Source organism: the organism of the source record quoted next, unplaced genomic scaffold, assembly GCF_019419815.1.
Source record: "Pyrus x bretschneideri cultivar Hongxiangsu unplaced genomic scaffold, Pyrus_bretschneideri_v1 Contig91, whole genome shotgun sequence".
NCBI classification, from domain to species: domain Eukaryota; kingdom Viridiplantae; phylum Streptophyta; class Magnoliopsida; order Rosales; family Rosaceae; genus Pyrus; species Pyrus x bretschneideri.
The window spans coordinates 1,082,718-1,096,377 of NW_025999833.1; the positions used below are offsets into that span (position 1 = coordinate 1,082,718).

General features: G+C 40.1%; 1 protein-coding gene across 6 annotated transcripts; it reads left to right on the forward strand.

The window, feature by feature from the left end:
* Positions 1 to 5,596: 5,596 nt before the first annotated feature.
* LOC103952934 (proton pump-interactor 1-like) lies at positions 5,597 to 11,553 on the forward strand. 6 transcript variants are annotated; one of them, XM_048576802.1, is made up of 9 exons: positions 5,597 to 5,760; positions 5,916 to 6,025; positions 6,163 to 8,493; positions 8,586 to 8,744; positions 8,865 to 9,044; positions 9,329 to 9,523; positions 10,001 to 10,075; positions 10,201 to 10,764; positions 10,901 to 11,553. In XM_048576802.1, the coding sequence occupies exons 4-9, from the start codon at positions 8,676 to 8,678 to the stop codon at positions 11,255 to 11,257; spliced, it is 1,440 nt and encodes a 479-aa protein (XP_048432759.1). In that variant the 5' UTR covers positions 5,597 to 5,760; positions 5,916 to 6,025; positions 6,163 to 8,493; positions 8,586 to 8,675; the 3' UTR covers positions 11,258 to 11,553. The 6 variants fall into 6 exon arrangements, with proteins under 6 accessions (XP_048432759.1, XP_048432756.1, XP_048432757.1 ...); XM_048576799.1 differs by having other exon boundaries at positions 5,598 to 5,760; positions 9,977 to 10,075; XM_048576800.1 differs by having other exon boundaries at positions 5,598 to 5,760; positions 5,916 to 6,020; positions 9,977 to 10,075.
* Positions 11,554 to 13,660: the final 2,107 nt, after the last annotated feature.

Consider the following 13,660-nt stretch of genomic DNA (forward strand, 5'->3'; position numbering starts at 1 on the left):
TCAAATCTGACAGCATATTCCTGACGCCGTTGACAGTTACCGTTAGGGATAACGGAATATTCCTGACGCCGTCAGCGTGCCAGGCACGTGTCTGCGCGTGGCCGACGCGTGTGGCCGTGCCTTGGCCGGCGCGTGGGGGCGCGTGCGACGGTGAAAAATTATTTTAAAAATATGGGGATGTTCCTGAGGTTGAGTAGATCATGTTGGTGTATTCATACACCCCATTTGAGCATTGTATGAGAAGTTATTTCTAAAGGTTGGTTATGTGTTTTAAAATTAACATTTTTGTAGTTGTTTCGCATATAGGTGAATCCTATCCCGAGGACGAGCGTGGTCACTCGAGGCAGGGGGGTTACGACCCTTCCACATACCAGTGAGTGGGCTTTTGGTTTTCCTTATATACCTATATACTTATATTTTCCCAGAAATCGATTTAAACGTTTATTAGTTTTATGCCATATATTATATTGCCGTTTGTTACGCATGGTTAGTTGCATTTATATATGTGTATGTATTGGTGCTGCGGACGCACAGGTAAGTGCCAGGTAAGTGTAATTCATGTTTACATTCAGTAGTGAATTGAGATGCATAGAGAGCTCATAACCTCCACCCCCGGTGTTAGTGCTCCCGCCCAGAGTTGGGCACAGTCCTTCACGTGATGTTCACCTCCCGCACCACACGCTCAGCTTGGATCCAAGTTAGGTGCACAGTCCTGTGGTACAGACCACTTTAGGTGGTTCCGACTCGTAGGTGACCCGCGATTATTCGCCCAGCCTTCACGTGATCGTAGCACTTGAGCGTATATATATGTTACACCCAAGCCTATCGTACAGACCACTTTAGGTGGTTCCGACTCGTGTGCAGGTCTAGTTAGTGAGATTGAGATTTGAGCTCTAGATTCAGCCGTACAGGTCACGTTAGGTGACTCCGGCTGCCAGATTATATGATAGTGATATGATTATACCTGAGCACTTGCATTTTATTCTGAGGTTTCGGCACGGCATATTCTTGAGCATGATTGGTATATATATATATATATATATATATATATATATATATATATATCTATTTTCTGGGAAGTATACAGGTTTTACGGCGAGGGGTTAGAACTTATTTGTTAAATGGTTTTCGAAAAGCTTTGTTTTTGCCCACTCACGCTTTTGTTTTGCGCCCCTCCAGGTTCTAGTTGGCTAGCACGTTTGGTGGTTTCCCTGAGGATTTTCCCGGCATTTCTGACAGACGATCACCAGCGTAGGACCACCTTCGGGTGTACTTTTGTTGCGACATTTTCTTTTGGACTGCTTTAGGCTTTATGCTCTGAACTTAGCGTCACACTTATGCTTGCACTTGTTATTACTTTATGTAAAACCAGTTTTTATTTATTCGTATTACTATTTCCATTATTATTTTATTAGCTTCCGCACTGTGCACATGGTTACGTCACTTCCACGTGACGGCCAGCATGCCCTGATCTTGATCGGGGTGTGTCACACTAAAATGCTTTTATTTGTTTATTTTTATAAATTTAAGTATGTACTTTAATATTTAAATTTTTTCACTCAAATTGTAGTTTCTTCTCTTCGGCATATGCATGGAGTTGTACATAATGTGAATGACGACATAATAGGAAGAAAAACTGCATTCCTGATTCCTTCAGCCTCCTGGAATTCAAATACCTCATCTATTTAGGGAATCCCACTCCTCCAATTTTAGGAATTGCATTGCTTGTTTCGGGTGGGGTCCACCACACTATTGATTCCCCAGTATTTAGTAAACACCGGAATAATCCGTAATCGGAATTCAATTTCGTTTTTTGATTCCCATTACCCTTACGTAAATGCGCCCTTAGCGAGTTCATTAGTGTATAGTTAGTAAGTCTAGAAGGAGAGAGTCAAGTCTCCTCCTCCTGTAACCTGCCTCGTTTGGCAGCTCGGACTGTACTAACTATTTTAGTCGAATAAGATAAATAGTTGTCGGATAATACTGACTAAATTAGTCGAGCATTTGATGCTGTATCAGATTAACACGTTGGACTAAAATAATTTTTTTTAAAAATCACAAAATAATTATTAAAATGAAAAGAAAAACAGAAAAATAAAATAAAATAATTAAGCATCATTACATACAAAATTTTAAAAAAAATAATAAATAAAAAAAGAAGGTGAAAAACCCAAGTCTCTTCCCAGTCGCTTTTTCCTTTCTTCACCATCTTCGCCACGCTTCAAATCCCACCTCCCATACAATCCCACTTTCTCATTTCTTCAATCTCCCCAAAGCCACATTGATTCACGAACCAAAACAACTACTAATTAAATTGAAAATCCAAATTGATGAAGAAAAGAAATCAATTTGTGACAAAGGTCCGAGTTAACCGGAGCCGTCAGAGCTGGATCCAACGCTGTCAGCGATGGAAGATCATTGAGTTGTCGAGTCTGTTGTTGTTGACATCGATCGGGCTTCGTGATCTTAACTACCTCTTTGTCCACATCGTCGTGCTTTGACTTTGACGACTGAAACGTGATAGAGCAGGAGCGACGAACGAGATGGGAAATTGCATGGCGACCGATTGCAGAGGAGTGGCAGTTGGGGTTGAGAACCGACACACCATGACCCAGAATGTCGGTTAGGACTCCGAATAGAGCTGTGCTGGCCGACACCTGGAAGTGAATAAATTTAAACCTAAAAGTGCCTAAATATAAGAGTGTGCTGTGAGTGGGAATGAACCCATTTCCCATGTGATTACAGAGCATAAGTAAAGTACAGTAAGGTAAGATAAGGATTATACCATCATAGGTAGTCAGCTATACTGGGATATGCCAAGAATCCTCGTTGATACAGAAGCTCAACTACTAAAACCTATAAAAGCGAAAAATAGAAGGGTGAGTGGGGCAAAAACAAAGCTTTAGCAAACGCATTTCTCTTTTCTGAAAGTAATAACCCATCTCTGAAAAACTTATATAGTTTCCAGAAAATAATACTACATAAGTACGAAAGTGAATGCATGAGTGTAGTGAACATAAAAGCATGCCATGCCACAATATCTCAACAATAATAAGCGTAAGCCAGGTGTGAAATCAGTCTAAACTAGCATGCCAGTCGGAGTCACCTAATGCGACCTGTACGACTGGACCTATTGCTTATCAGTTTATGCTAGCACGCGAGTCAGAGTCAACGATCACGTGAAGGCTAGCGCTATGCGTGGGTCACCTACGAGTCAGATTCGCCTGATGCAACCTGTACGACGGCTAGCACCTAACTTGGATCCAAGGTGAACGTGCGGTGCAGGAGGTGAACAATCATGTGAAGGCTGTGCCCTGGCCTGGGGCGAGAGCATTAACACCATGGTGCAGCGATATGAGCTCTAAATGAATATATGTATGCTCATATAATGCAACCATTTCAACCACATAATAACTCACTTGAACTTACCTGCGCCTCCGTAGGATCATTTGACATAATCACAAATCTCATCATAATGCAATATTTAAATATAACGCATTCAAATCATGGCATGCTATGCATAATCAATTTAAAACATTTCTGGAAACTGTAAGATATATATATATATATATATATATATATATATATATATATATATATATATGAAAACAAATGCCCACTCACAGATCATGTCGCCAAGTCGAACTCGCCTTGTAGCATCAAGAATCCTTGCGATGCATTTTGCCTAGAAATGAAACCATTTAGGTAAATACGTAACGTACTAATGTATATAAACACATTTTCGTACAAAGTACGGCTAATAAAGAAACTATTTTAAAACAGTTGAATTTCAGAAAATGGAGGGCGAATTCGGGTTCGGCACATCAAGAAACCTAAGAAGGGACCTCGGGTTCCTCCCAACGCCGCTGCACGCGCTACCATGCACCGCCACAAGATGGCTACACTGGCAGCCATGCACTGCACACGCCGACATCCCATGGGCCTTACACGCCGTGAGTACATTAGTACTCACCTTCCTCACGAAGGTTAGAATTTTATTGGTTTTCTTCCTAACTTCCAAAGTTGATTTCTAACTCAATACTTAACCAAAATCAAAGATTCAAAAGCCAACTAGAAGCTAGGAATGTGGAGAAAAGGTTTCTACTAGTTCGGGGTCCAATCGTGGCTAAAGTTAAACGGGGGAACGAGCTAAAAGTGGCTTGATGGTCACGGCCAAACTTTCCAGAATTTTGGAAATTTCTTCCCAACTTTCATAGCTAGTTTCTAATTCAATATTTAATCAAACTTGATGATTCAAAAGCCATTTTGAAGTTAGAAATGTAGAAAAGAGAGTCATACCTTTAGGAGGCCCAACGGAGATCAGAGTTGGCCGAAAATTTGGTCTGAAAATGGGTAAATGGCCACGGGTCTTGTTTTCTAGGAATTTGGGAAATTTTTCCTAGGTTGCTTCCTACATTCAGTCGTCATCAAATCACCATTTAAAGGTTAACAACATTATAAGGGCTTCGAAACATGAAGAATTTGAGGATCTCGAGGCTCACCGTGGTTGCAGTGTTGTGCAACTGAGAATAGAGAGAGAGCGAAACTCCCTTAGCATTTCTCTTGAAAATAACATCCATTTGTCCATTCATCATCATCACCATCACCAGTACCAGCCTTCGAACCCAGTACCTTGAGGATTTATGCTAACACAATTAACTACTAGGTTAAGAAGAAAGCTAGTGATGGTGGTGTAGTTTCACTGTGCACGATGGGTGCAGAGAGAGTTGGAGATGAGGAAGTTATGGTGGTGCTATGGCGAAGCTCGCCAGAGAAGGTAGTAGGTGGTGGCGTTTTGGTTGAACTGGTAGAGAAGGAGAGTTGACAGAGGTGAGAGAGGAGAGACGAGAGAGCTCTCGAGGGAGAGATCACGGGAGGGAAAAGAAAAAGGGCACGAGGAATTGGGTGCCACATGTCAGTCATGTGGTGGTCCAAAGTGGAGAAATATCTCCATTTGTGAACTTACCAAAATACCCTTACATTTTGAATTCCATAATATCCCTGTTTTTGCTCCAAATTCAAATCCACTTGTGCCCACGCGTTCGTATCGTCAAGTACTACACAATTACACTAAAAGAATGAGTCCTACGTCTCTCTAACCGATGGTCAACCAAAGTTAAAATTTTTGCCTCAAGGGGCCTTTTCGTAAAATCATTGATTTAAAATTTATAAAACTTAAAATTAGGGACGAATTGTCACAAGAACTCGTCGAGGAAATGCTCTTGAAGATGGAGAGGATTTTCCAAGGAGCAGATGTGTGAAACCGAAGAGGAGAAGCGAGCGTGTTTTTGGTTAGCGCCCCCGACTAATAATACGAAGCTTTTGGGTTGTATTAATTGTCCGGTGTCGATCGTATTAAATTTGATGGATCGTATAATTAAACGATGCTTATTTAGTACGATAGTGCACCAAATGACTGCTACTATATTATTAATCATATCCGTGCTTAATACAACGTGCCAAACGAGGCGGTAGTGTGAAAAAGTTTATAGAGCACAAGCTCTCTCTTCTTGCTTCGCCAGCTGTTGCTCTGCTGCGTACTCCCTCACTCTCTCTCCTCTCTCTCCTCTCTCTCGAGGCTGTATATTATTTTGCTTATTCGCAAACACGCCCTTATACATTAGATAGTCATAATCCATCCACAGCATTTGATGTCGGCTGGCTGATCTACCTCTCGATCTGCTCTCCTCTGCACTGCACTGCTCTGCTCGACTCTATTCGACTCCACTGCGTTCCCACCCGCTCGTTCGATCTGCACCGGTAAGTCCAATCTCATCTCCGAAACCCTTATATCTCCCACTTCTCCTAAATTTTGATCCACTTCAAACTCTGAATTCACTCGCTATAAACGGAATTAAACACATTTAATTTTTAAATTTTGCAACTTTTTGTGTGTGTGTGTGTGTGTCAATTAGATCGGTATCGTTGTGGCTGTGGTTCTTGTGGGATTTTGTTTCGGATCACAATGACGGCCGGCGTGGTTGTGTACCCTGATGCCTGTGAATCTGAGGTCTCCAAAGGTGAGGTTGGGAATGTCGTTGCCAATGTTGTGAATGGGAATGTTGCGATTGGGAATGGGAATCAGAGCGATAATGGGGTTTCTAAGGACGACACCGACACCAACGCTGACGGCTCTTGTGTCTCTTGTGTCTTTGTAACCAGGAGTGATGCCATCGTTTCCAAAGATCCTGTCCATTCTCATCTCAATAGCAGCGTTGTTCAGAACAATGGTGCTGTTGGTCTTCACTTGGACCCTCAAAAGGACAATTCCCAATCTCATTTGCTCAACAAGGCTGCCGCAGAAGCCCCACATCTCAATGACGGAGAGGTGGTGGTGTCTGAGTGAGCAGAGACTGACCAGGATCCAAAAGAAGCCGAGGACGTACCCATGGAAGATGCTTCGAGGGATCTAAGCCAACAGACAAAGCATTATTCGATGCCAACCTGAGCCCCAACCCCAATCCCATCGTTGGATGAGCAAGTTGTGGGCAATCTCATGTCCAAGGAAACTACTGCGGACAACTTGCCTGCTTGTCATGCTCATGAACAAAATGAATATTCTGAAAATGGCCTCGACTCATCTGCCCCCATAATTTTTGAAAATGCCTCTCTCCAAGATGCGACAAAGTCAGCTACTCAAGTTGTCAACAGCTGTGTCTCTGATCAAAGTAATGGAGATGGCTTCCCGAATATTCACGTGCCTCTAGTTACAAATGATAATGACTTACTTGATACACCTGAAGAGAATCATGGATCGTGTGAAAATGCTGATAGTTTTGAGAAAGTAGCTGTTGGAAATGGTGAAAGCTTTTCAGCTGTTGCTGATAATGATATAACAGAAGATCAAAATGCTGAGAATGGCGTTTCTCTACCTACTGAAGATGTTTCAAATTGCTCTATTGATGATGTGAGGCTAGAGGCTGATGCTGTAAAGATAACTGAGAAGGATAGTGAAAGCCCCAATCCTTGCCGCCCTGAGCATTCAAAATCGAAAATTGAAGCAGAGAGTGGACCTGTTGTAGATGATACACTGTCAAGTTGCCCAGCTGATGATGCAATATCAGAACCCAACTCAAAATCAAAAATTGAAACGGAGATTGTGCCCCTTTTTTGTGATACTCCGTCAAGTTTTCCACCTAATGCTACAGTATTAGAAGAACCCCATTCAAAATCAGAAGTTGAATCTGAGATAGCGATTGTTGTCAATGGTACTCTGTCAAGTTTCCACCGAATGATGCAATATCAGAAGAATCTACTTCAAAATCAGAAGTTGAATCTGAAAGTGTGATCATTATAGATGAAACTCTATCGAGTTTCCCACCCATTGATGCAATGTCAGAAGAACCCAATTCAATATCAGAAGTTGAATCTGAAAGTACCCCAGTTGTAGATGATACTCTGCCAAGTTTGCCACCCTATGATGCAATATCAGAAGAACCCAATTCAAAATCAGAAGTTGAATTTGATTGTGCGCCCGTTGTAGATGATACTCTACCAAGTTTTGCACCCAAAGATGCAATAGCAGAAGAACCCATTTCAAAATCAGAAGTTGAATCTGAGAGTACACCCATTTCGGATGATACTTCAAGTTTCCCACCTAATGAGGCAGTATCAGACAAACCCAATTCAAAACCAGAAGTTGAATCTGAGAATGCGCCCATTGGGTTTGATACTTTGTCAAATTTCCCACTGAATGATGCAATATCAGAAGAACCCAATTCAAAATCAGAAGTTGAATATGAAAGAGTGCCCGTTATAGACGAAACCCTGTCGAGTTTCTCACCTAATGATGTGATATCAGAACTCAATTCAAAATCAGAAATTGAATTCAAGAGTGTGCCCAGTAAAGATGATACTCTGTCAAGTTTCACAGCTAATTATGCAATATCAGATCCCAAGACCAACCCTGATTCTGTTGGTTGCGGAGAAAGGGCATCTAATGATGCCACAGGTGTAGACACTGGTTTGTCAAGTTTAGAGGTTGAATGGGCTGCCAGCCCTTTTATATCTGTTTCTGATAACAATTCAAAAGATGCTGGCTTTCCTGCTAAGCCAAATACTGATGAAAAACTAGTGTCTGAAGTTCAGAGTATATCTGCTCTGGGAAGCAGAGGTATTCCTGATGATGATGTTAACGCATCTGAATCCAGGGTTCTGAATGACTCTTTTGTGGAGAATGGCAGGCCATTAACTTGCAACTTGAATGATGTTCAAATTGAGAGTGATGTTAATTCAACATGTACGGAAGTGGAGCACACTTACGGAATACTTGGATCTGAACCCTCAACATCTTCTGGGGAAGTTTCCACTGCTGATGCTGTGGAAGGGCAGAATAAGGGTGCTGAGGTAGAAAAAAGGCCGTTCTATTTCTTGATAAGGTTTCCAAGATATGATGATGAAAATTTAAAAGAAGAGATTAAACAGGCTCAGTTACATGTTGAAGAAAAAACTAAAAGCCGGGATGCTATTCGTTCCTAAATCCAAACTAAAAGGGTGAGGAATCTTTTGCAAATGGCTTCTACTATATTTTGTTTGTAGGATTTTATATCTTGCCACATTAACTGTTGGAATTCTTTTATGGATAGGCCACTTGTAAGGAGTATTTCGATAAAATTGAAGCAGCCAGATCTGAAGAGAGAGCTGGACGAGACCTGTTTAAGGCCAAACGCAAGGAAATGGATTCTGTTCAATTAATGATTAACAGAGTCAAGAATGCCATCTCTATCGAGGATTTGGATTATAAAGTGATCACTTGTCTCCCCTTCAGTTCTATTAATTACTGCCATATATTTATGTTACAGATTTGAATATACTTTTATATTTTTCTGAATGTCTGCATCCTTCAATTTTTGTTTCATGAGTAGATACGCAATATGGAACACAGTATGGAGCATGAGACCTTGCCTTTGAAGGAAGAAAAACAATTTATTCACGAAATCAAGCAACTGAAGCAACTTCATGAACAACTCTCTTCTAGCCTGGGTGAGCAGGATGAAGTTCAAGAAGCTTTAGACCAGAAATACCATGTTGAACTGAGCTTAAAGGTAGTGTTTCTCAATTGTACTCGTCATTTCTATGTATCATTTAACCAGTCTGGGAGATGTGCTATGTTAAATAGTTTATGTGGAAGTCATATGCTGAGATCTATTTCAAATACAAACACCTAATCACATTCAAATTTTAGTATATTTTTCTTTTGCCCAGAATCAAGACTAGTTAGTGTTTAATACTGTAAGAGTTAGATGACCTCAAGTTATTAAGGTATTTATACGATCTTCCAATATTAGTGAGATTATTAAGGTATTTATACCATCTTCCAATATTACAGGTTCTGAGGAAGGAAATGGATCTACTCAGAGAAAATCTTCTCAAAGCGGAGGCAGTCACTCAAGCTGCTAAGAAGAGATTTAATGAAGAAAATAATATGCTTAATGAAATACTTAATCAGTTTAGAGCTGCAGATGACATTCGTCAAGAAGCATATGCACATTTACAGAGTTTGAGGAAACAACAATATGAGAAGGTATGTGATTCCCTTGATGAAAAACGTTATAGCAGTTAGAATTATCCTCTCTCTACAGTTTACACATAAACAACAACAACAACAACAAAGCCTTTTCCCACTAAGTGGGGTTGGCTATATGAATCCTAGAAGGCCATTGCGCTTGGTCTTGTGTCACGTCTTCCGTTAGATCCAAGTACTACAGTTTACACATCTGCACACAAATACACTATTGATCATGTTGTGAAGCTAATTATATGTCTCCATTAAAAGGGCGTATGTTTAAGGTTTTGCCTAACATTGACTTAAAGAGTTTTCAGCCTTCTTATGTTTAAGTTTGCTTATATTTCCCATTGATAAATCAAGTACCCTGAAGGTTTAAGATTTTGTCCTTTTCTTTTTCTTGTGCATGCTTTTTCTTACCTTGTTACAAATTTAGATGAGATATTAACCCCTTTTTCCTTGAATCTGCAGAACAAATACTTTTGGAGATACAAGGATGATGTGAAGGCTGCTAATAATCTGGCACTGAGTGGAGATAGGGAACAACTACAACGTTTGTGTATCAATCAGGTTAGCTTATGAAGTCCTGTTGTTGTTGTTGTTGTTGTTGCGTGTTTGTGTTTCCCCCTACCTTTTTTGTTGAAGAATCTGGAACAACAGCTTATGTGTGAATTGCAAAAAATTCAATTGTCTAGGTGGAAACAATTATGGAACTCTGGAATGATAATGATGATTTCCGTAAAGAATACTTCAGATGCAACAACAGGAGTACACTGAGGAGGTTGAGAACCTCAGATGGGCGCTCTCTTGGTCCTGATGAGGAGCCCCCTGTAATACCTGATATCGTAAGAGCAACCAAGAATAATTTGGCAACAGTGGTTTCCACTCCGGAACAAGCAAAACAAGTTGCCCCTGAGGTGTCTGAAAAACCAGATGACATATCTTCAATGAAGGTTGTTCAGCATAAAAATGAGATAGCTAAAACGAAGAAGCCTGTGAAACTCACTTCCTCGGAAATTATCCCAGAAACTGCTCCTGAAAGAAGTGATATTAAAGAGGAAAGGGTAGAAGTCCCTAAAATAACAAAGGAGGAAGAACAGTTGAGAAAGGAAGAAGCTGAAGCTAGGTTGAGAGAGCAGCGCAGGTCGGGGGAGAAGGCCAAAGCTAAAGAAGCACAGGAGAGGAAAAAAAGAATAGTGGAGAAGGCTCAAGCCAGAGCTGCCATAAGAGCACAGAAGGAAGCTGAAGAGAAAGAGAAGGTAATATTTCATCACCTTCTACTTTACAATTCCATGAACGTCTCATAGGCATTCTTGTAGATATAGACATTTCCCATGTGATGCAATATTCTTTTCTTCTGTGTATCGATCGTGCAATGGCTTGTATCTTGTGCTGGAAAGGGAGAAGAGGATAAGGAAGAAGGAAAGAAGGATGGCAACTACAACAAAGGCTACAAATGATGTTAGTGAAGGAGAATCTGCTCCAGAAGCAAGCTTAGAAGCCCCAAAAGAAATTCCTAAACAGCCTGAGACTAGAGAGAACCCGGTGACAGTAACAAAGAGGTCTCAGAAATCAGCGCAATCAACTCAGCAAACCAAGGTAAAATCCATCCCTCTGCCTCTACGCAACCGCAGTAAGAGAAGGATGCAGCCTTGGATGTGGGCCTTAGCGACAGTTCTGCTGATCGTTGCCTTGTTAATGGGCAATGTAGGCAGCTCCTATTTGAAGTCTCCGCTGGAAAAGTTTTTCTGAATACATGCGGTTATTTAACTAGGTAAAGTAATAGAATTTGCTGGGGCATTACCATAATAATATTAGTATTAGAGAGGCGCGCCGCGCGCACACACACACACACTATATAGGCAATTCTTTTGTGCTCATGTATGTAGGGGTTTATTTTCCTTCTAGTTTGCAGTTGTCTTTCACATCTGATATTGGTTGGTTTCTTTAATTATTATTGTTATTATAAGCGTGAAGAATAAAATGTGCGACAAAACGGAGAAAAAAGGAACCAATTCTGATGATGATGATGATGCTTTTTTTACCTATATTGCTTGCTTGTGATGAGGTATGCTAATAAAGATTAATTATTTTTAGTACCTTTTTTTAATCCATTTTTTATTTTATTTTTAGTATGCTTCCGTCTGTGTTCTTGCATTTAAGCTGCTCAAATCTGCATGGTGAGTGAGGGATTTTTTTGGGTGCTCCGGAGTACCCGGTACACTAGGAGTTTTAATGATTAGATTTTTATTTTATTTTTATACAACCATATTCTTATGTATTTATTGTTTTCCTTTTCTATAACATTGGTAACACAATTACGATTATGTACATGTACGTGAGGTGACTTTTATGCTCGACACAACCAAGACCTGTTTTGTTACTTTACTTTGAATCATTCAATTCAACGACTCAATTCCAATTCAAAGAATACGTACGACACTACCCAACCCAACCCAACAAAACTAGCACATTAGCAGCTACAATGCCGCCATTGTCAATTTGTCATCAGGACAGGATAGGAGGGGACGTAAGTCTACTTATGACCGCGACATTCACATTCATTGAGATTGAATTTCATTGTGATTCATTTCAACGACTGTCAGCATGTTTACACGAGGCACTCAAGTCTCAGTAACAATACAATTTTTTCACATTTCTTTACTGGTTTCTAAACTTCAATTTCAAAAAAAAAAAAATACTTGAGAGGACCAATATTCTTCATTTCAATTTTGGTAGGTGCCTGTTCAAAGTTTATACATTTTCAGGATGAAATGTTGACACTGCCGAAAAAGTGAACAAATTCAGTAGACTGGTGAAAGTATACATATTCGAATTGGCTTTGTTGAAAATTTATGTGGCCTCGGTTGGAAGTTGCTGAATTTTATAGGGGGCGTAAGAGTAATTTTACTAAATAAATGAAATGTATTAAGATATTTAGTATGAGTTTGTTTGGGCTGAAGTACAAGGTTTGGGTTGAGAAGTGATGATAGCCCGAGTTGAATGGCCACGGTTCTCGGTCCTGTAATTATTCATCAAGCCGATTCGCTCCCAGCCCAAGAGAGCATTCACTCAACCGATATGGGACTGCTAAAGGGTCAGACTCAGGCGTAGCTCGGTTGAGCCCTGATTGAATTAGAATTGTCAAGGATTAGGATGAGTTTTGTTAAGATTCGCATTATTCTGAGGATCAGACCTATGCTTGAACATATACGAATGAATTAAGTGCATGAAGGGACTAGGTTCAGAATCCTAGTTCAAGCATGTTGAAAGTATGCCCACCGAGCCACTCATTTGATGTAATAGCTTTTGGAATACTTACTGTGTTAACTATTATATGTTTAATGAAGGGCAAATCTTATTGTTAATCACTACTTATTGTATTATGTGTTTAAGCAATAAGGGAATCCAAGGAATGTATTTAATCTAAGAGAGAAGTGATCTAAGTAAGTTAGATTAACGAGATCTTTCTCTTATGTTCATTCCTAAAACGTTCCTAGCCATAGGATTGCCAATTGGGCATTGACAATCCACTAAGATTAGTATGTGTTATGTTAACTCAAGCGTGAGTATGACTAGTCTCAAGTCATTTAGTGTTGGACACTGAGACAAACACATAGGTGCTCAAAAGGTAATCAAGTACACTGAATCACGATCAAAAGAGAGTTCGAACATACATGTCATGTAAGAGCTCGTAAGTTGCAATATGCAAAATAGTCCTTTGACCTGAGGCATTATAGATGTCTAATGGTTAGGTCCTTGATCTTTGATCATGTCAAAGGAATTCCATCGAGAGTGTCCACGACATTGTTGGGGTCAAGCTATCTAGTCATGTAGGCATATGAATGCATAACAAGGATCTCTAACCTTCCATGGTGGAGGGAGAATACTCTGAGATATGATTCGGGAGTCTTTGGCCAAAGCATACAAATATGACTTAGGAAGTTTGTTCCAAATCATATTCAATTGAATCATATAAGAGAAGTATCACATTGGATAGTAGATATGAAACAAACTATCACTCAAACAATGTGATTAAGAGTATTGTATTAGAGAAGGACCGTATTGCATTATAATTGTAACTAGATAGGTTCTCCAACCACTTCTATTTAGCTTGGGTAGCCATGACATACTGCTAGGTGTCACTCATGGTTT